This window comes from Mus caroli, unplaced genomic scaffold (assembly GCF_978045245.1).
Source record: "Mus caroli unplaced genomic scaffold, Mus_caroli_1 scaffold_3, whole genome shotgun sequence".
Taxonomy (NCBI): domain Eukaryota; kingdom Metazoa; phylum Chordata; class Mammalia; order Rodentia; family Muridae; genus Mus; species Mus caroli.
The window spans coordinates 15002697-15024923 of NW_028227258.1; the positions used below are offsets into that span (position 1 = coordinate 15002697).

General features: G+C 39.6%; 1 protein-coding gene across 1 annotated transcript; it reads left to right on the forward strand.

Moving 5' to 3' along the window:
* Positions 1 to 492: 492 nt before the first annotated feature.
* LOC110291454 (calcium-activated chloride channel regulator 4A) lies at positions 493 to 21783 on the forward strand. The gene is made up of 14 exons (XM_021158624.2): positions 493 to 657; positions 4792 to 4932; positions 5079 to 5226; positions 6143 to 6251; positions 7165 to 7342; positions 9161 to 9379; positions 11774 to 12001; positions 12741 to 12918; positions 13994 to 14100; positions 16508 to 16723; positions 17283 to 17550; positions 19376 to 19546; positions 20565 to 20798; positions 21368 to 21783. The coding sequence occupies exons 1-14, from the start codon at positions 493 to 495 to the stop codon at positions 21781 to 21783; spliced, it is 2778 nt and encodes a 925-aa protein (XP_021014283.1).
* Positions 21784 to 22227: the final 444 nt, after the last annotated feature.

Here is a 22227-nt window from a genome sequence, read left to right on the forward strand (position 1 = left end):
ATAACTCGACTTTATCAAATCTCCTTAAATGTATCAGATGCTTTACAGCCTTGTGTTTCAAGCTCGTTTTTCCTAGCATTTTATTTGTATCACTATTGTATAGATGACAGAGAGAATAGATAATGAGTGATCTGCTCTTTAAAATGGAGGCAGGGCTCTAGAATGGATATACATTTTATTGTGGTTTTATTTTATGATCCTATTCTATAAAAATAAGAAAGTCTTTGTGTATGCTTAGGAAATAAACTGAAAATGAGAAGCAGCATATTGTGTCTCAAGAAGAGAGGATGCTATGTATTTTATAATTTTCTGATCACTTTAAACAATACCAAACAAAAAAACTATTATGTAACCTGGCTATGTGTTTCCTATACATGAACATTGACCTTTCAACAGTCACCATCCCTCAATGAGCTAACAGGTGATGTTTAGGAGTATATATAGACCTGCCAAGAGACACAGAGAGAAAGGCCTCTGGGCAACCAGGCTGGAATGATGGCTTTCTCCAGAGGGCCTGTTTTCCTCCTCCTCCTCCTGTACCTGCTTCGGGGGTCAGACGCTTCCTTGGTAAGACTGAATGAGAATGGCTATGAGGACATCATTATTGCCATTGATCCTGCTGTGCCAGAAGATACAACAATAATTGAACACATAAAGGTAAGAAAATTGGGCTTTCTGCTATATGAGTTATAAAGAATAAAAATGTTAATAGTAATAGTAAGAGTTACTGTGGAAACCTCTGAAGGCTTTGAGAAGTTTGAAAACAGAGCAGACAGTTTTAGAAGGCATGGAGTAAGATGAAGGCTCTAACACGTTCCAGATGAAGGTTCTAGAGGTTCTAGAAGAGATATTACTTTCTCACCATAAGATCAAAGACAAAGCAGAGAGCCTCTGTGATCTCAGCTTCCTTGTCTATCATTTAAAAATTGGATTCTCATTCTGTTTTTGTAATTTACTTATTTATTGTGTATGCATACACATATGCTTGTTATGCCATTGAGGAAAGAGAAGTAACTTAAAAGAGAAAGGAATTATGGGTATGCCTTCTTTTCCAGGTCCTCACAGTAATATCAGAGTGAGTGGGAGAGTGAGTATGAGGTTAGTAGGTTACTGTGGAGCATGCTGCCTCAGAAGAGCAAGGCAGAGCAGAGCACAGCTGTAATAGGCAAGAGTGTAAGTCATTGTTTCCTGCAGGGAAGCCCTCAGAGAAGCCCCACTCATGATATGACATGTCAGCAGACACAAATATGAGAGCCTTATGTGGGTAATAGCAGGTCATGTAATCAAGGAAACAGTGAATAAGCTGGAGGAAGGGTGTGTGTCTTACACTGAAGCTGGGAGAGGCTTACCCACAGAGGCAGAGCCCAGACGACTGGAAAGTAATGAGACTCCATGAAAGAGCTTAGCTGAGGATGTGGACACTTTGGTGCCTATTCTATGACCACTCTGTCTACCTGCAACCATAGAAGGCTCACTCATATCACATCACTGTATGAATGTAGGATAGAGGTGAAGAAGGAGCCAGGCTGTGGTTATGAACAGGAGCCGTGACTGGGACAAGGAGGTGTGAGGAGTGATTCAAGTGATGCTGAACATATTTGGAAAGCATGAAGGACAACACTCTTGTTGGTTTATTCCTGTGTGGAACGGAGAAGGTAGAGAGGAAATGTTAAGAGGCAAGGCAAACTTTCCAACTTGGCTTAACTACTTGTAGAGGACTTTCATCAACAGGGAAGGAAAACTGTAAGAAAGAGCTGTGCCTGGGGAGGAGGAGCTCGAGGTGGTTACAGATTGAGGAGCTTTTTGACATCCATGACATCTGAATTCATGGGGAGATGTAAAATGTGTACTTAGATGAAAATTAGAGACGATCAGTGTGTGGAGGGTGTGAGCCCACCAAGTGGTTGCAAAAAGAGGGAAAGGCCCCCTCACTAATCCTAGGACTTTAGTTTTTTAAATTCTCTTCCAACCCGAACATTCCATGTAAAGACTGCCATGTCAGCTTCATGATCATTTCTCATGTCCTCAGGAGCAACATCCACAACTTCTTCTACTTGGTTTTAGGTCATCTCCACTGGGGCCCAATGCTCGTTGTAGAGTTCCCTACTGGGCATGAACTGAATTATCCTTATGATTTCAGTTGGCTTCCACTTGTCAAGCATTCTCTGTCAACCACCCAGCAGCTCACAGGTGTCACTACCTGGTGTCCTTTGAGCAATAAAAAATAAATAAATAAATAAATAAATAAATAAATAAATAAATAAATAAATAAAACAAAGATACAATCTTGGTGTTCAGGAATAAATGGTTGGCTTCAAATATTAGAAAATGGATATTTGATAAGAGTTTTTTTTAGAGACAAAAAATATTTCTCAGTGCAGTCCTCTATTGAACATTAGAAGTAGAAATTCAATCCTTTGCTAACATGTCTGCAGTTTTGTAGGGTTTTTGTTCTGTTTTGTTTTGTTTTTGACACTTATCCTTTTACAAAGTCTTCATCAGGCAATTTTGTGACTTGCTATCATCTACTTATACACAGTGATTTTGGAAAACTCTTACAATTGATGGCTTGATATTCTCCATTTTTTTAAAGTTTCCTTTGTATTTTGTGTTCAGGATCCTTTTGGGTTTGAAACTTGACCACTTCTGCAAACATTGATATTTCATGGGTTTGTTTGTTTGTTTGTTTTTTTAATCTGAACATTATAGGAATTCTGGGAGGAATTTAGAAGGAAAACCATAGGATTTCTGATTAGAAGACATTAAGAAACCATTATTAGGCACCTGGGTATCCCTGAAGATGAAAGTTACCTATGATGTCTCTGACAGCACTCCATGGCCTACAAAAATGCTGCTAAGAAAGCCAGATGGGTCATGGAGACTCTCAAGGAAATGCAGTCCCTTGGAGTTATACAATACACAACCTACACAGTGGTGCACAGCAAGCCTACTTGTTGCGCGGAAATATTTTTTAAAAAAAACGCCAACTTTCTGGGGTGCCAGACCGAACGTCCACGGTCCTGCCAGCCTTATGACACTCTGCAGCTAACCACCACCATCACCATCACCACGACGACCACCACCACCCCTTATCCCCGGCACCCCCACGAGGCATCTAGCTCACTTGTCACAGGAGCCACTAGTTCCCTCTCTGCTATAATCACCTATAACTAGCAGTCCCACACTCCAGTAACCAACCAAATAGATCCTCCATTCTAGCAGTTTGATAACCATAACAGACTCTTAAGCTTATATTTAACCAATTAGATTTATGTATCAATAAAATGACAATTTACAAAGTGCCAGTAAATAATTTTAGAGCCAATTGAAAATGATAAAGCTTTAACCCAATATTTCTAACCTTATGAAATTGTAGTTACTTGTGGCTGGTAATAGCCAAGCTGGTGCACGATCTTCTTCCTCCCCTTACTGAGAACACGCCTGTCTCTCATCTCTGAGCTCCACCTCCCTTTTCGCTGTCCAACCACAGGCATCCCCTGCACTAACGTAATTGGACAGGGAAAATTCTGCAACACCTACTAGTCCAATTCATAACTCAGTTTGAACCACTACCACTCTGTTCTCATATGTAGAGAGTACTCTCTTCCTGAGGCCTAAATATCTCTCGTTTTGAAAAGAGGCATCCAGGAAAAAAGAGAATTATTTTATCCTCCTTCTGTGTGTGCTAAACAGCTTCTGAGCCACTTTAGAGTTCTTCACAAACTTCCTGCACTGGACCTTCATTCTCTGGACTCTGACACTGTGACTAATCTCGTGACTATTCACTAATCAGCTTGCTGACTCTTTACAGTGAGTCAGAGTGCTGGACTCTCAGAGGGCAGCAGGGTGAGAGATGGAGGCCTTCAGGGGCAGTGGGCTTCTGATGAAGCTGGAAGCATCAGAGGGGTCGGTCTTGAAGCATCAAAGGGGTCTGTCCTGATAGACACAGCAGTAGCGATGCAGAAAGCTCCTGCAAAATGAAATTATTTTTGCTTTTATTTATTTAATTTTATTTTATATTTGTTTACGTTTTACTTCCCCTGAGAAGCCTGGTTGTAAGGAAGTTTAATTGCTTTTTATCCCCGTTTCTCTTTATTAGACATTGACTATGTGGAGAGAGAAATCCTCTAACAAATTGCAGTAGCTTTGGACTCAAGACACTGGGAGAGAATGTGTATTTTCACATTGAAGGCAGAGTAACAGTTCTCTGATCATTTTTTTTACATATGCTATGGAATTTCTATTACGTTGCCCTCCAAGGACCCAACCTTCCCACCTCTTCCAAGAATACAGAAATAAAGCCCCATCCGGATATCAACTCCCATGGGCTATTCTCCTTACCTTGCATTTGCTAGAGATGGTTTTGGTTCATTTCTTGAAATTAAGAGTGTATTTAGTCTACTAAGGGTAAGGTAACCAGGCTTCAGACACTATATAAGTCAAACAAAAAGTGTTCACACAAACATTGACTGTAACTTAGAGTCAAATAAATGACTCTGAACTCCAGGTATATAGCTATATAAATCAATTATTGTAATCACCAAGTGCGTGCCTCAAGCTGTCTTTTGAGGTGAGATGATGGAGACCCAGAAGCCTTTGCAGGTGCTGATGAGGGGAGTTATGGATTGACAGAGGTCAGGTTAGAAGGATGGGCAGAGCCTGCTGAGGAATGAGCTTGATGCATGGCTCCTTTTGTAGTAACAGCTTAACAGGGTTCACCAGAGAAGTGCACCTGAGACATGACTCCATTCTCATGTTCATTTTTACCTATCTATTTCCGTTTGATAATAGGGAATGGTGACTAAAGCATCTACATACCTTTTTGAAGCTACAGAAAAAAGATTTTTCTTCAAAAATGTGTCTATATTAATTCCTGAGAGTTGGAAAGACAGTCCCCAGTACAGGAGGCCAAAACAGGAGAGTTACAAGCATGTAAGTATCACATTTTCCCTCTAACAACAACAAAAGAGTGTTTTCTGGTGCTTGCTAGCTTTGCTACACAGTTATTGATTCAGAGTTATTCTAACAACTGTCGTTTCTGTTCTTCAAGTGTTAACAATCTTTTAAAACATTCTCAGGCTGACATTAAAGTGGCACCTCCCACCGTTGAGGGCAGAGATGAGCCCTACACCAGGCAGTTCACACAGTGTGAAGAGAGAGCAGAATACATCCACTTCACCCCTGACTTTGTACTGGGGAGAAAACAAGATGAATATGGAGATTCAGGTGGGGAATTTGGTTAAAGCATTGCATGTTTGCGACACATAACTCTATACTCTATTAAGTAAGCAGACTGGAGCAGAAACACTTGGCTCCAAATCTTGATTCCTCTATTAGCTTTGTGACATTAAACAAGTGGCGTATTTCATGGTGCTTATTCCAAACCATTTGAATTTTCTCAAAATTTGCCAAAATCTTTATGCAGTAGCCGATGTAACCTACACAATCTATTATAGCATATCTATATCTTTCTTCAATATCAACTCTTCAGGAGCATTTTTAGTCTGTTTTTTTTTCCTCCCTAAAGCTGCACCCTCAAAATATCTATACAGCAGAGTTCTGTATATCTGATTAGGCTGTTGACAGGGTTGGTACTTGGCAAGCCATAAACTAAAATGTGAGACCTTTGACTCCCCAAGAACTGAAAATCAAATCCTAGTTTACTGTGACTGTGGCATATGCTCCACAATGTCTCATTGATTTCACATGCGATGGAATAAAAAATGGTACAGCAATGAGTACCATTATATATAAAAGCCCTTTTATTAGCAAAATATAAACTTTAAGAGTTATGAAAACCTAAACCCAAATGTAATCTCTCTCTACTGCCTTTATCTCCCCTCTTTCTCTTTCCCTCTTCTATCTCCCCTCTCCTCTCTCTTTCCTTTCTCTGTCTCTCTCTGTCTCTCTGTATCTCTCTCTTTCTCTCTCCCTCTCTCTTCAGGGGTGGTGTGGTGGGCAGAGGACAACTTGAGTGTCAGTTCTTGCCCCTTCCACAGGGAGTTCAAGGGCTCAACTCAGGTTTTCAGGTTTGGTGCCATGCCCTTTTATCGACTGAGCCATCAAGGTGGCCTGGGACTTTTTGAGATATAAATTTTACCAATTGAATTTTGATTATGTATTTAAAAACATTGTCTTACAGGAAAAGTGTTGGTCCATGAATGGGCCCACCTTCGCTGGGGAGTATTTGATGAATACAACGAAGACCAGCCATTCTACAGTGCTTCGTCAAAGAAAATCGAAGCAACAAGGCATGGCATGACTCCTAAGTACCTTTAAATGACCTCTGGCTTTTAACTGCTCTATAGTTGTTTCCAATGACAAGCATCCATTTTTTTATATCCCAAGGCAGATAACAGATGCAATATCACAAGCCTATTTTATGCTTATTTTAGGCCATTTTCCTTGAAGACAATGACTATCTGTGCAAAAATATGCATACCCTCAATGCCAATCATTTGTTTGGTATTTTGACACTTTTTATTTACACATCTCTCCCAGACCTGCCAGAACTCATTAAAAATTCACTTACTGATTTGAACTGCAAGCCAATGGGATGAGCTGTGGCTAAAGCCTGGTGTATCTGTTCTGATCACTGCCGGCTATGACTCTCCCATGGAACAGCACACATCAATCCTTATTTATTCCATTGCCTTTCTTGGCAGTCCCTCATTCTCTGAATCCAGTCACATTGTCATCTGGATAAAACGATGCTACTTGATTAGTCAAAGCACATGTAGTGATGTGATGCCACTCTTCAAGGACGTCTTCCTGGAAAAAAAGACTGCACTGCACACGCACTGCACACCAAGAATAATTGGTCCACTGGTTCTGTCAACCAGGTGCCTACAGAGAGTTGGTCCAAAGCCAACTGCAGGAATGTCTAAGGGAAAGACCCATCCACAGCTTTCATCCCAGCAGAGAGTCACACTGTGTGTGGCTGTAGATACCCCTTTGGCTTTGTTTTCTTCTTCTTTTTTTATTTTCATTACAGTTTCTTGAAAATTGAATGATTACTTTGATTGGCTCTCTGAAGCTTTGCCAGCAGTGGAGGAAGGTCCTGGCAGCTACACAACAAATACCGTGCCACAAACTCAGTGGGAACAGGACCACTTTTCAAAAGAATAACTAAGTTTTCTATTGGATTCACTTCCATATTTTCAGGTGCTCCACGGGTATCACGGGTACAAATAGAGTCTATGCATGCCAAGGGGGCAGCTGTGCGATGAGAAGGTGCAGAACTAATTCCACCACAAAGTTATATGAAAAGGATTGTCAATTCTTCCCTGATAAAGTTCAATCAGAAAAGGCTTCCATAATGTTCATGCAAAGTATAGATTCTGTAAGTATACCAGTCACTGTGTCCATATCTATAATTAAAGGATTTATCTAATATCATTAATTTAAAAATAATCATGATGAGTATGATGATGATGGAAATAAGAGTAAGAATCTACACATTGCTAGGCAAGTGCTCTACCAGAGATATAATGGATGTTAAGTATGACATGAGGATTAAATATGTTAATGTAGAGTCCATTGAACTTTGAATGACACCAAGTAAGTATTCATCGTCTATTGTATATTAACACTATGCTCTATTAATAGCTAGAGAATTATTATTAACTATTATAATTATAAGTCTACTTTAGTGTTAATACGACTTTACTTGATCATGCATATTTGCTAATTACTATACATATTCTCCTTTAATTTTTAAAAAATATCTTTTTAATTAAAATTATACCCTCCCAGATAACCTCCTTCAGACCACCCCCATACCCTCAACTCTCAACAGCCAGTTTCTCTTTAATAACTATTGCTATATACATTCACATGTGTGTATTGTGTGTGTGCACAAATATATTGAAAACTGACTTTCTGAGTCTGTTTTCATTGGTGGTGTGCAAATTGTTCAAGGACACCATTCAGCATTGGACAACCAATCAGGGAGCTCACCCCCGGGAGAGGCCAACCTCCTTCTCCCAGCAGTGATCAGCTGCCTGTGGCTCTTTGTCTCGAGGTAGAAACTTTTGAAATTCTCCTCTTCCAGTTAACACATCCATGGATGATACCACTGTTTTAGTCTTGTATGTGCAGCTATTTCTAGTAGAGACTGCTTCACTGAAGGCTTCCTTGTATTTTGGCTCTGACACTCATTCCACTCCCTCTTCATGATGATCCCAAACTCATAGACACAGACACTGTAATGTAGATATATCCGTTGGGGCTCCACATGATCTGTCGATCTCTGCATTATGTCCAGTTGGGGTTTTCTGTAATGGTCTCCATTTGCTGAAAAGAGGCTTCTTTGATGAGGGGTGGCAGCTACATTCATCTGTGGATATAAGGAAGAGGGACAAGTGACCATTAACATCAAGGTTGTTTAAGCAAGCCTCAAGAAATCATATTATTTTATATTTTATATACCTACCATTCAATATATGTATGGACATGCATGCATGTGCAAACACACACACACACACATCCACAGACACACACACACACACATTTAGATACTTGAGTTTACAGAGCCCACACACAAGAACCACAGAGTGACAAAAAGTCCACTACCCTGCAGAAGAAAACTTTCAAATCATTGATCAGGGTAGTCCTCCAAGAGACTCCAAAAACATAACAATTATTGATGGAACCCTTACTTGCCTTTCAGGGTTTAAGAAGTATCGCTATTGCTGAGTACACCACACATTTAGGACATAGGACTCAGATGACTTGAGCTGAGTCTGATCTGAAAATCCAGTATAGTATCCATGGTTCCAGAAAATACAATGCAAGCTGCTGAGGGAGCAAAGCAATTAAAGAGTTCTCCCATTGCGATACACATAAACCACAATAGTCAGTATGACCAGACATGCATAAAGATGCAATATATGGCGCTCGCATGTCGGTGGCAACCAACAGCTGTCTAATTGAACCTGAGGCCCACTCACAAGGAAGGAAAGCAAGCCTGGTGCTCTCCACCAAGCCAGCTTCCATGGCTAATAAGGTCATGGGCCTTAGTAAAGTCTCAACTATAGCTACTTTGCTAGGCCAGCATAATTACTTCTACATTATAACACTGGACATATTTGTACTTTCTTTTCCAGATCATTTTTAAATACATGAAATAGTAATTTTCTACAATTTACTCCACTTTTAGGTGACTGAGTTCTGTAAAAAAGAAAACCATAATCGAGAGGCTCCAACTTTACATAATATGAAGTGCAATTACAGAAGCACGTGGGAAGTAATCAGCAGTTCTGAGGATTTTAACAACAGCATGCCCATGGAGACACCACCCGCTCCACCCTTCTTCTCCCTGCTGAGGATCAGTGAGAGAATTATGTGCCTAGTTCTTGATGTGTCTGGGAGTATGACTGTAAGTTTCTGGGCTCATTTTCATTTGTTTGCTTTGGTTTTGAGTTTGGAAATAGGGATAACCAAAGAGCAAACACACACCCTAAACACCACTTATTATGTGGCTTTTTAATTTTATGATGTCATAAAATACTATTACTTCCTGAGATCACGACCTGAAAGCTATTGAAAAAAATATTATACTTAGAGAAACATATCTAAAAAGAACTAACGAAGGGTATCCACTTTTGATCCAGAAAATTTATAAGGAGAACTCTGATAGCCTTGAGTCAGAACACGATACTGAAAGAATATTGTTTTCAATGATTAATCCTGCATATCAAATGCTTAAAAGAAATGAGAATAGGGAATATCAGTGTATGCTTGAACTCATTTCAGCTCAAGCAGCAGGAACGATTAGCAGAATGCCCACATGATGTCATCTTAAGTGTTCAAGTGCTCTCCTCATACATAAAAAAAAGCACCACCATTAAGAACAAATGCAGTCATTCCTTCTTTAATGATAGAGTAGCAAGCAGTGTGCTAGCCTGTGAAATCAGCGCTGCACATACTTGAGAAGTTGATGATTTACTTAGAATGAGCAATGGAAGTATGATCTTGTAATCCTAGCATTTGGGGGACTAAGCAAGTTCAAAGTCAGTTGGGTTGGATTTAGACTCTGTCTCGTAAAACAAACAAAAAAAAACAGATATCGTTATAGTCCAGAAATGTTTTTCTCTCTGTCTCAGCATTACCTGCTACATCAGTCATTCCTGTCCCCCACAATTTAGTAGACACATTCATTTTCACCAAGAAAAGGGCTGGGCACTTGGGGTCCTGTATAGGAGCTAACCCTTTGCCAATTCCAAAACTGCCTTTTGCATATCTCCAGTTCTGTATATTTTATTGATACTGTCTGTGCCTTGCCCAATTAGACTAAGAGTTCCACTTGGGACTAGAACCTCATCCGATCCAGAGTTCATAATATATGTGTGACCAATAGATAGCTGTTAAAATGAATATGAGCCACAGACAAGCAGGTGTTATGTGATAAAGCACTGAGTGACTGCACTGTGTGGTGGGACAGACATGCTAAAGCAGAAATTAAAGTGTCAGCAAGGAAGGGAAAGTTGTTATTGAAAGGGCAAAGAATGGCAGGGACTGACAAGGTGAGCCACAGTGACATGGGGTTTCATGGAAGACAGAACATTCAAAAATCACAAATAGCCCAAGAAATGTCACTGAGAAGAGAAAGCCGATTGAGAGATGAATAGACTAACTACCCCAGATAGGGTCCTGGTAGACCTGTGTTTAAAGGCAAAGTAGGGCTGGTATGATGACTAAGCAGGTAAAATACCAATACGAGTTAAAAAGAATCAGAAGAGAACTGACTCCTCAAAACTATCTTCTGACCTCCACATGGACACCATAACCACACCACACACACACACACACACACCAATAATAGTAAATGATGCTGGTGATAATGATGATGTTTATGATAAAGGCAGAAGAGATCGCTCAGTGGGCAAAGGGGTTTTTGGCTAACCCTAACAACTTGAGTTTAAACTCTGGAATTCAAATGGTGAAAGGCAAGCACTGAGTCCCTGTAGCTGTCCTCTCACCTCTACATATATACCATAACATGTGTGCTGTGGTACAAGTATTCTTGCACTCCCACAAGCTCACCATTCCAAAAAAAAAAAAAGTAAGAAGAGAAAGTGATAGACGAACAGGCAGGACAAAATTGTAGGTATGTAGGAGATTTTGTTGTAGTTTGATTCAATAAGTTGGCAAACCAGTTAGGGTATGGGTTGAAGGGAGGATCTAGAGGAAATCAATGTGTGACCTGTACATCCTGGGAAGTCATCTCGTTAAGAGAGGCATGGTTACCAAGGAGTTACCAGAAAGCCAATGCAGTCGCCCCACTGATAGAGAATCATGGGAAAGGTTAGAAATATAAGGGGAAGTATAGGCGGCCTTCTCAGAGTTAATGGTCGCTCAGCAGGCTCCTTGCTGAGCTACACAGCTCAGCTATTTTTGGAGACCAAGAGAGTCTGATTGATATCTAAAAACCTGGGTGACAAGTTTATGTTAACAGGAGTGATTATGGGGTTAACTGTGGTGCTAAGGTGTGAATCATTGCCTTAGCTTCAACCCAAGCCCCACCTTTAACTTGGTTACTTAGCCACTGGAAGCAGCCTCTAGGAGAAAGCTATGAACTTCTTCATATGCCCCATATTACTTATAACCACACTTATTAATTTACCAGTTAAAATTATAATTGCTTTCTTCCACAGGTACAAATTAATAATTCTCCAGTTCTTGTCAATAAACCCTAAGCAATTTTTATGAAATCTGCTCTCATCTTCCAGTTGAAAACCACTCATTTCTTTTCTTATCATTTTTCACTCAGTCTTATGACCGTCTGAATCGAATGAACCAAGCAGCAAAATACTTTCTAAGCCAGATAATTGAAAATAGGTCCTGGGTAGGAATGGTGCACTTTAGTAGCACGGCCACTATTATGCATGAGCTGATCCAAATAAACAGTGACATCGAGAGAAACCAGCTCTTGCAAACCTTACCTACAAGTGCCAATGGAGGGACGTCCATCTGCTCTGGAATCAAGGCTGCATTTCAGGTGAAAAATCCCACAGCACATGTATTTTGATCTTTGTTTTGTTTTTAGAAGAAAGTGAAGTTCTACTGCTCTTACTTGTCTCTTGATTTTAGCATAACTAATCTTAAAGAGGGTCTAGACAAAACACACAGGAAAAAAATTTTTGATGTATATGCTATCTTAGCACTTGGAAAATGAAGGCACAGGGATGAAAATGTCAAGATCATTTTTGCCTGGATCACCTGAGGCCAGCATGGGATGAATGAGACTCTGTCTCACATGCAATTTCAACATGCTTAGACCATTAGATCCCTGCTCTCTAAGTATTTAAGAGTTTCCTAATTGCAAATCCAATGCCTTTTAGTGCTGGTGTGGTTGCTCACTGCACCTAGCTATATATATATAACAGATTTTGTATAAATCGACTGGTTTGTCAGAGGATATCAGGCGAAGACAATGTGTTCTATATTTTAAGTATCTGTTGGCCTGGGCTTTCCTGGGTCAGATGTTATTTAGTCCGTGTGAATTTTTCTAATTCCTGACCCCACTCGTCTTTTAGTTGAGCAAATATCCCTTGTATTGGGGGGAGGACAGGAAAATTGTTTATATTCTTCAAGGATTATTGAACATAAACTCCATGATTCTAAAACAGAAATTATCTCTATTCTATACTTTTTTTTATAGTTTCTTTTTTCTAACTTTCCATCAAGATAGCTAATCTAGTATGATATGATAATGGTATTCTGAATTATGCTTGCAGGTATTTAAAAATGGAGAATACCAAACAGATGGGACTGAGATCTTGCTGTTGAGTGATGGGGAGGACAGCACAGCCAAAGACTGTATTGACGAGGTGAAAGACAGCGGGGCCATAGTTCATTTCATTGCCTTGGGACCATCGGCTGACTTAGCTGTAACAAACATGAGCATTTTAACAGGTAACACATGATCTCATCTCAGACTTTCAGTTGTTGTGTATAAATGTAGAGCTGATGTTCAACTACTTCTTCTAAGCTCAACTTTGCAAGAGTCAGGCCAAGGATTGGAGAACAGAGTCACACAGACCCAACCTCTGTCCTCGTCACATTCTTTATTCAGTTGGCTGGAAAAAACACATAAGACAGTAAATTTAAACACATAGATCACATTTCTTCATAACAGGAAGAATACAAAATAAAATTTAATTGAGATTTACAAGCCTTCTATGCTCCCAAGATGTTGTAGTGGGGAAGGAGAGGAAAGGAGTTATATGTAATAAATGGCTCCCAAGAGCTTGAACAAAGTCTGGGATTTTCCAGGACTAAAGACGACGAGAACATTCAAACTATGGTAACTTATCTAACATTAACTATGGTAACTTATTTTAACATACAGATGTGATGAAAACTGATTACATGCTCCTAGTATCTTCCTAACATAGTAAACAAAGCCACTAGTATGAATATCAATTATTATACTAGTTTGGCTTTCATGACACCAAGTATACATAATTGGGGGTATTTTGTGACTGGCTATACAAGCTCCTACCATTCCAAACACTTTATGAGCATTTTACAATATTTTTCTTCCACAAATATTCTCACCAATACTCAGGTTTTGTCAAGATACCTTGATACAGCAATTCTTTCATTTTTTCAGTTTTCTGCTTCTAAACTATTTTTTCTGACAAAAATCTAGATAATGTGAATAAGAGTTGATAATTCCCCTAAAGGGCTATACAACAATCTGTGAACTTAAATATACAGAATCTAGTGCCTTTCATAATTACAACCAGATGAAATACCTCATGCAACTGAGGTTGCCATACTAAGATAATAAGGTGGGTTTTGCTCCACAGTTATGATATATTAAATTAACCTAACATCTCAGAAATGACCTTAACAGCTTTCTGAAAATTTAATTTAACCCCTATGGAAATTTTTACTTTATTTAAACTGTTACACTGTTAATCATTAAATTATAATAAGAACTCTTGTTCTACAAAACAATGTAGCATATTCATTCATATTTTAGGTGGAAACCATAAGCTTGCTACAGATGAAGCCCAGAACAATGGACTCATTGATGCTTTCGGGGCCCTGGCTTCAGAAAATGCTGATATCACCCAGAAGTCACTTCAGGTCAGTGTTCTCCCATCCCTAGAGATTTTGTGGTTGCCTTTGCCGTAACCAAGGAAAGGTGTAAGGGCAGAGTACATGAAACCAGCCATAAAGGAAACATTTAAGAGAGAGATGTTCAAGACTTTAGGTGTTGGTTTGTGTGTTTTGGTTTGGTTTGGTTTGGTTTGGTTCAGTTTGGTTTTCAATATGTAGAATAGTAGAAATAAAATTATATTTTGCTCATTTGAGATATTTCTGGTAAGTTCTGTAATAGAAAAGAAAAAGAAAACACAAATATTCAAAGTTGATCTGGATTCATATGCGTGAGGGTGGAAATGTCAAAGGTAAACAGTGACCAGTTAGAAGCATGGTGCAGTCATGTGAGCTGAGGAGAAGCTGGGTTTTGAGATGGCATCTGGAATACAAAGGAAATCCTGCTACCACATCTATTTCTTCTAATGCCATTTTTGGACCAACATGACTTTGGTTTCTGAAACTTTACTGATGAAGAGACAATAAATGGTATTTTCATTCAAAAGTTTTCCATATCCATTGAGAGACTTGCCAGCTTAATCTGGGAGTGAGATTTTAGACAACAGAGTGATGCTGCAAAGAATTGTCTTGCTCCTATCAGGACTGAAGGTGTTGGGAGGTTGACATCTAGGATAGAGTACATTCATTCTATTGTTCCTAAAAGAGCAGCCCTAGGATGCACCCACATGGACAAAGCTGGATATACTTGGACTTCCTGTTAGATGAAATAAAATGAGCACAGAAAGATGAGGTGCATTATCTCATGTACACCTGAAACTCAAAACTGCTGAATGCACAAAGTAAAGATAAAACCATAAAGCCATAATTAGCATCAGCTAATAAGATGTTTGAGGAAGGGATATAGACACAAACTTTCAGTTAAATAATAAGGAAGTCTAAGAGATGTATTACATAAACATAGTGATGACTACAATTAATAGCATTTTATTCTATTTGAGGCAATAGATGAGAAAGTGGATTTAAATAAAAAGGTGAGTTGTGAGGAAACCCTTGGGTTAATTAGTCTAATTTAGCCCATTTATAGTGTTTCAAAACACCATGGTTATATGACAAATATGCAATTTTGTAACTTAAAGAAAAATTAAGATGTTGACTCTCTCTGCTACAAACTATCAACATAGACAAATAGCTCCTCTATGGCTCCTCTTAGAAGAGACCCTATAGTTTACTTTCTCTCTTCTCAGGATTCATACCTTCAAAAATAAGTTTCCCTCTTATGGATGAACCACACATCCCAAAGCTTCACTCTCAATCCTGTGCAAAAAGATTCCACATTAGCAATCTCCCCAAAAGTATTTATCTCAATTATCTTTCATGCCTTCTTATGAACTGAATGTACAGCCTCTAACATGCTAGGTAACCTTCCTTCCAATGAGCTGTGTCTAGGGTACAGACCTGTCTTTGTGTCACTGTGTGAGCTTTTACTCTGTTCCAGTTAGAATACTCTAATCACCCAAAGTATTATCTTTCCGGTCATCAGTGAGATGAGTAAAGCACATTTCACATCACACACTCGGTACTCTAATTCGCTGTGACTTTTAGCATCCTTTATAGCCAACAGTCAACAGCAGCATTTGCAAGTATAGCAGGGCCATCATATTCAAAACCCTTCAACTGATTGTTTTAATCAGGGTTCACTAGAGTCACAGAACTTATGAATAGTCTCTATATAGTAAAGGAATTTATTGATGACTTACAGTCTGCAGTACAATTCCCAACAATGGTTCAGTAGTAGCTGTGAATGGAAGTCCAATGATCTAGCAGTTACTCAGTCCCACATGGCAAACAGGTGAAGGAGCAAGATCGAGACTCCCTTCTTCCATGTCCTTATATGGTCTCCAGCAAAAGGTATAGCCCAGATTAAAGGTGTATTCCACCCCACCTTTAATCCCAGATGACCTTGAACTCGGAGATCTCCCTGTCTTAATCTTCTGGAATCCATAACTACTATGTCTCAAGATCTCCATACCAAGATCCAGATCAGAAATTTCTATGTCCCAGATTAGGGTCAATGGTGAGCCTTCCAATTCTGGATTGTAGTTCAATCCAAATATAGTCAAGTTGACAACCAGGAATAGCCACTACACTGATGTTTTCTCTTTAGATTTCCTCTTCTATCCTACAATGTCTTCCGAGTCTGCATTACAAACCTTGGAACTGTCACAAGCCAAGAAGCCTTCGAAAGATGGCAAATCTATTCTGAGGGAAGGGGTATAAGGGAGGGAGTGGGGAGAAAGCAAAGGTAAGACTGTTTTCAGATCAAATATGAGGAATTATCTAGAAAAGAAAAGAGAATAAAACTTTTGTGTTATGTAGTAATTAAGGTTTTTTTTTTCTTTTCTTCTTTTTGGTTGTTTGTTTTACATTTATACAGCTTGAAAGTAAGGGTGCCATACTGACCAATAGTCTCTGGCTGAATGACACTGTTGTAATTGACAGCACCGTGGGAAGGGACACATTCTTTCTTGTCACCTGGAGTAAACAAGCTCCTGCCATTTATCTCAGGGATCCCAAAGGAACACAAACTACCAATTTCACAATGGATTCTGCTTCCAAAATGGCCTATCTCAGTATCCCAGGAACAGCTCAGGTAAGCCACTAGCTAGCATTTGAATTTCCCCCTAAAGATAGTCTTGCAAGGAGGGTCTAAGCACATCATAAATATGAGTACAATAACTTTACCATCTTCAAAACGAAAGAACAATGTATGTACTTCCCTTACCTGTGTGATCCTGAGAGCTATAAAAGGAGAAGAAGCCTTGGGTTGATAGAAAACAAAAGGCATCTGAGAACAGGGAGGAAGAAACGTGGAGAGTCCTGTTGACCTGGCGTGACATCTTTTCCAATTCTGCCTGCCAGAGTCATGGAATATATGACACTGAGGCCAGAAAATAAGGGCAAAGCAAAGGCAAACTTATCAAAACATTATTTTCCAATTGAGATATCACAAAATGCAAATATCATGCATAACACTATCTGGGATCCCATTCTGTCTCAGCTTCAGTACCTGAGGAGGAATCAAGACCACTCCACCCATTTTTTTTCTTCTTCTATGCTTTATTTTTTAAAAAATCACATAACGGAAAACAAACAAACAAACATGTCATTGGACGCTAAATGCTTGCTGAATGTTTCATTGACAATTTTAGGTGGGTGTTTGGACTTACAACCTGGAAGCCAAAGAAAACTCAGAGATACTAACGATTACAGTAACCTCTCGGGCAGCAAATTCTTCTTTGCCACCAATCACTGTAAATGCTAAGGTAAACACGGACACTAACACTTTCCCCAGCCCAATGATTGTGTATGCTGAAGTTCTACAAGGGTACACTCCCATCATTGGAGCCCGCGTGACAGCCACCATAGAATCTAACAGTGGGAAGACAGAAGAGCTAGTCCTGCTGGACAACGGTGCAGGTAACCATCAGAATTTTCTGAATAAGCCGATATGTTTATAGTTCCAAATGTGTCATGTGTTCCTGGGGCAGTGGGAACAAGATGGCTTCCCGAAGAGTTAAAACAGATTAGGAAGGAATAGAAAGACCAGCAGGAAATGCGATAGGGTACCACCTAAGTGCATTTCAAGCATCTTCCACATAGTAAGCTGTCTGTATATGTCAGCTACTGTCAAAATGATGTCAGTAATCTCGACAGACACTGGCTGTCTCCAGGTAAGACAGGCTCATTCAGGAGATGGAGAACACAAGCCTTCCTTCTAAGTTCATGCTTCTTAGAGGAGCATTAACAAAAAAAGTGCTATCAAAGCAGCTGATGCAGGAATTGTCCCTTGGGTGGGAGAGGGCAACAGAGCCTGGGACCCTGATAGAGGAAGGGAAGGAAGCAAGGGTGATCCCCCACAGCTGGAACAAAGCACAGATAGAGTCCTGGGAGCAGGGACCTAGGAGAAGCTAGAAATAGCACAGAGAGGGGATTGGGCATTGGAGGGTCAGATGCTGGGTCTGCCTGGCAGGAAGATAGGAACTGCAATGTCTGCTCTGTAGGGAGGTGGGGTAGAAACCCTTTCCCTGCACTCTAAGTTCTCCTGTGAGTGGAACCTTGTGTGGAAGTCAGCAATAAAATAACCAATCTGGTCCACACATGAATGAGAAAAGATGCCTATCCGTGCACTTTGCAATGTCAGTTTATTCCATTCTACAAACTTATCTTTGGCTATATTTGACTGTTTTGGAGTAAATTCCACATTTTCTCTCATTGCAACAATAATTCCCCAACTTCCTCTCCCCGTTTTCCAGTCCCTTCTACAGTGCATGTAACTTCATGCTCCTTGCTTCATTTCTTGGTATTTTACTAGATGACCATATGAGCAATCAGATCACAGGGAATAAACTAATTTAAAATTCCTTTACTGAAAAAAAGAAACAGACGGCTGGTAGCTGAGGCCAGCACTGCATGCTTCTGTGTACAGAGGAGTCACTTGAAGGACTACTCAGGTGTTTCCCTGGGTAGTCTGGGAAATCTGCATGACTGACAATCCCCAGACTTTTAAAGGAACACAGATGTGGCTAATGCAAGAACATTGTTCTCTCTCCTGAGTAGAATGAGAAATACATTTTCAACTTATCATGTACCCCGCATGCTAATGGTTGTAAGAGCGAACTTACCCTACAACATTTCTGAGATACCGAAATATTTATTCCTAGAGTAAAATGTATTTTTTCTATTTTTTCTCTGTTGAACTACAGAGGTAGTAAGTGATTGGGAGAACCAAAAGAAAACAAAACAAAGAAAAGAAAGAAACAAAAGTTGCTGCTTATAAAGCAAAATAAGTTAATTTGGTTGTCTCTGAGGAAGGATGATAATTAAGACTTAAATAAAGATACATTTGTCACAAGAAGGGCCTCACTTATTTAAACAGAAGATAACACAGGAACATTAATGTAGAGAACTGCAATTCAATCAATTGTAAGTGAAATGGTAAAAAAGTCTTATGACCTCTGCTTAGGGCAGAGAGTGGTGTTAAACTATTTATGAAACATATACAATTGTCAGTGTGGGTTATCATGTTATATGAGTGCCAATATATACATACCCATGTGAGTCAAAGATACACCAATCAATAATGTATTATTTGGGCAAAAACTGGTGGAGAGACACTCCATTCAAATGTGAAACTGTAAGCACAGCAACAGACTATGCATATAAGGCCATGCATGTGTGACAACACACACCAACCTCTCATCTGTTACAATGATGTAATTTCTTTCTTTATGCTTTTACCAAGGTGCTGATGCTTTCAAGGATGATGGGGTCTACTCCAGGTTCTTCACAGCTTATTCAGTGAATGGCAGGTATAGCTTAAAAGTCCGTGCAGATGGAGGAAAAAATTCTGCCAGGAGGAGTTTACGCCACCCATCAAGCAGAGCTGCATACATACCAGGCTGGGTAGTGGATGGTGAGTGACACCCAGTATCCGAAACCCATTGAATCCTTTTTTTGGTGACTTCATATGGTGGAGGCTACAAACAGTTCAAAATGTAACTACCCCCATATCTAGAGTGAGATTATTACACAATTGTTTCTACGTTAACCCAATCAAAACCTGGCAACCAATAGATGCTGAAAACCTATGAGCTAGTATTTGTTACTGTGGAACATCCTTTGACTATCACCAAAATGTATCTACCTTTCAGCTACAGACAGAGGAAATGGCCCATTATGCTAGGAACAGAAGTGCAAACCAGTGGGCAGTCTGTCCTCTGAGTTCCACAGGCATCCATGTTTTGGGGCTTTGCTTTCCTCACTCCTTATGTGGAGGGGTGGGGAGCTAAGCAATGGAGAAGTTGAGAGACTTATGTCTTAGCACTGTTGGCTTGGAGGGAAGGAAGCCATCTGAGTGTTAAGGACAGAACTAGCTTTGCCTTCCCCAGACACGTTTCTAGTCAGAAATAACTTGAGAAATAAAGCAATAGTTTTCTTGAGGCATATGTTAGGGGAGCCTGGTGACACATGCCTGTGAACCCAGGACTTAGGGGACAGAGGCAGGAAGGAGGATAAGGATTTCAAGGTCATAGTTGTCTACATAAGTACATTTGAAGCTAGCCTAGGTTTCATACCAGCCTGTTTGATTTTGGATCTGCTTTGTTTTGTTTTGTTTTGTTTTGTTTTGTTTTGTTTTGGTTTGGTTGGTTTTGTTTTGTTTTGTTTTATTAATTCATATAACTTCCTCATTCCGTGAACTTTTCATTTCAAAGCAAGTTATTGTCCAATTTGATTTGATAACATTCTGGTAATAATTCTGGAGGATGAATTTTCCCACAAATGGAATATTTATGATTGTAGCATATCATAAAAATACAACCATGGGAATGAAAATAGAAAGAAGGAAAGACAAGGAGGGTCAGGAAGCTGACTGACTGAGTTCTAAAAAGTTTACAGTTCCATCCAATTTAACTAGAGAATTTTAAATGCAGGAGAAATTCAAGGGAACCCACCCAGACCCGAAACGACTGAGGCTACTCAGCCAGTCATGGAGGATTTCAGCAGGATAGCGTCTGGAGGTGCCTTTGTGATGTCCAATGTTCCAAATGGTCCATTGCCTGATATATACCCACCAAATCGAATCACAGACCTCCAGGCCACACTTAATGGGGAAGAGATCAGTCTAACATGGACAGCCCCAGGAGATGATTATGATGTTGGAAGAGGTAAGAACAAGGACCCCTGTGGGTTTGACCTAAGTGAGAGATAGGGTAAAGCAAGAGCAGATAGGTCAGCTAGAGGAGAGCACTTATGACTGACAACTCAGTCAAGTAGAAATTTTAGGATGTTATGAAACAGGTCTTGCTTTCCCTGCATAGCTGTCTTTTAAAGTCAGAACTCATTGGGGGCAATGGTGGCGCATGCCTTTAATCCCAGGAGTTGGCAGAGGCAGAGGCAGAGGCAGAGGCAGAGGCAGAGGCAGAGGCAGAGGCAGAGGCAGAGGCAGAGGCAGAGGCAGAGGCAGAGGCAGAGGCAGAGGCAGAGGCAGAGGCAGAGGCAGCTTATTTCTGAGTTTGAGGCCAGCCTGGTCTACACAGTGAGTTCCAGGACAGCTGGGATATAGTGTTGAACCCTGCCTCAAAACACCAAAATAAATAAATAAATTTCAGAATTCAGCTTTTACAGAAAAATGAATAAGACTGTTGATGTATGACTTTGTATTTGTGAGAACAACTAGAAAGAAATTTAATATGGTGTGATGCAGTAACTAACCCACACAAAACATTTTTCTCAGTTCAACAGTATATCATAAGAACAAGCAAAAACATCATTGACCTCAGAGACAATTTTAATAACTCTCCTCGGGTTGATACAACTAACCTTACACCAAAAGAAGCCAACTCCGAGGAAACCTTTGCCTTTAAACCAGAAAATATCACAGAAGAAAATGCAACGTACATATTCATTGCCATTGAAAGTGTCGACAAAAGCAGTTTGAGTTCGGGACCATCCAACATCGCACAAGTGGCACTGTTCACCCCTCAGGCAGAGCCTGACCCTGATGAAAGTCCAAGTTCATCAGGAGTTAGTGTTTCTACTATTGTGCTGTCTGTTTTGGGCGCTGTTGTTCTAGTTTGTATTATTGTAGGTACCACTATTTGTATCTTAAAGAACAAAAGGTCCTCATCAGCAGCTATAACAAAATTTTGAAAGGTAACATGAATAAAAAAGATATTTTTGAGTTTTTAAAGCATATCCCATGTCATCATGAACTCAAAAGCAACTTCAAGAGGGTCTAAAAAATACTTTAAGCACACCCATTCTGTGAAAAGCTACCAATATTAATGTTTATAATTTTATTAACTTATCATAGTGATAAATAAAACTGGTTTTATTTTGATCTCTATTTGTGTATTTTTTCTGATGTAGAAGATTTCTAAAATGATACTTCAAATTGCCTGAAGAAATTCAAGTCTCTATTTAAGTATCCAGTATAAAATATAAAAGAGAAAATCAACAACATTTACAGGAAAAAAAAAGGAACTTGCTCTTGGTATTATCAATATATGTTAATGGCATAATTAACTCAAAACCCACAACTCATCTTTATCATAATAAGGGTTATGGTTTAATAAAGGGGTATAGGTGCATGTA

Bases quoted from the DNA above. Each gene is read 5' to 3' on its own strand.
- LOC110291454 (XM_021158624.2), top strand. From the start codon at position 493: ATGATGGCTTTCTCCAGAGGGCCTGTTTTCCTCCTCCTCCTCCTGTAC. The intron at 6,252-7,164 runs GCATGGCATGAC...CCATATTTTCAG, and splicing joins AAGAAAATCGAAGCAACAAG to GTGCTCCACGGGTATCACGG. The intron at 16,724-17,282 runs GTAAGCCACTAG...TGACAATTTTAG, and splicing joins GTATCCCAGGAACAGCTCAG to GTGGGTGTTTGGACTTACAA.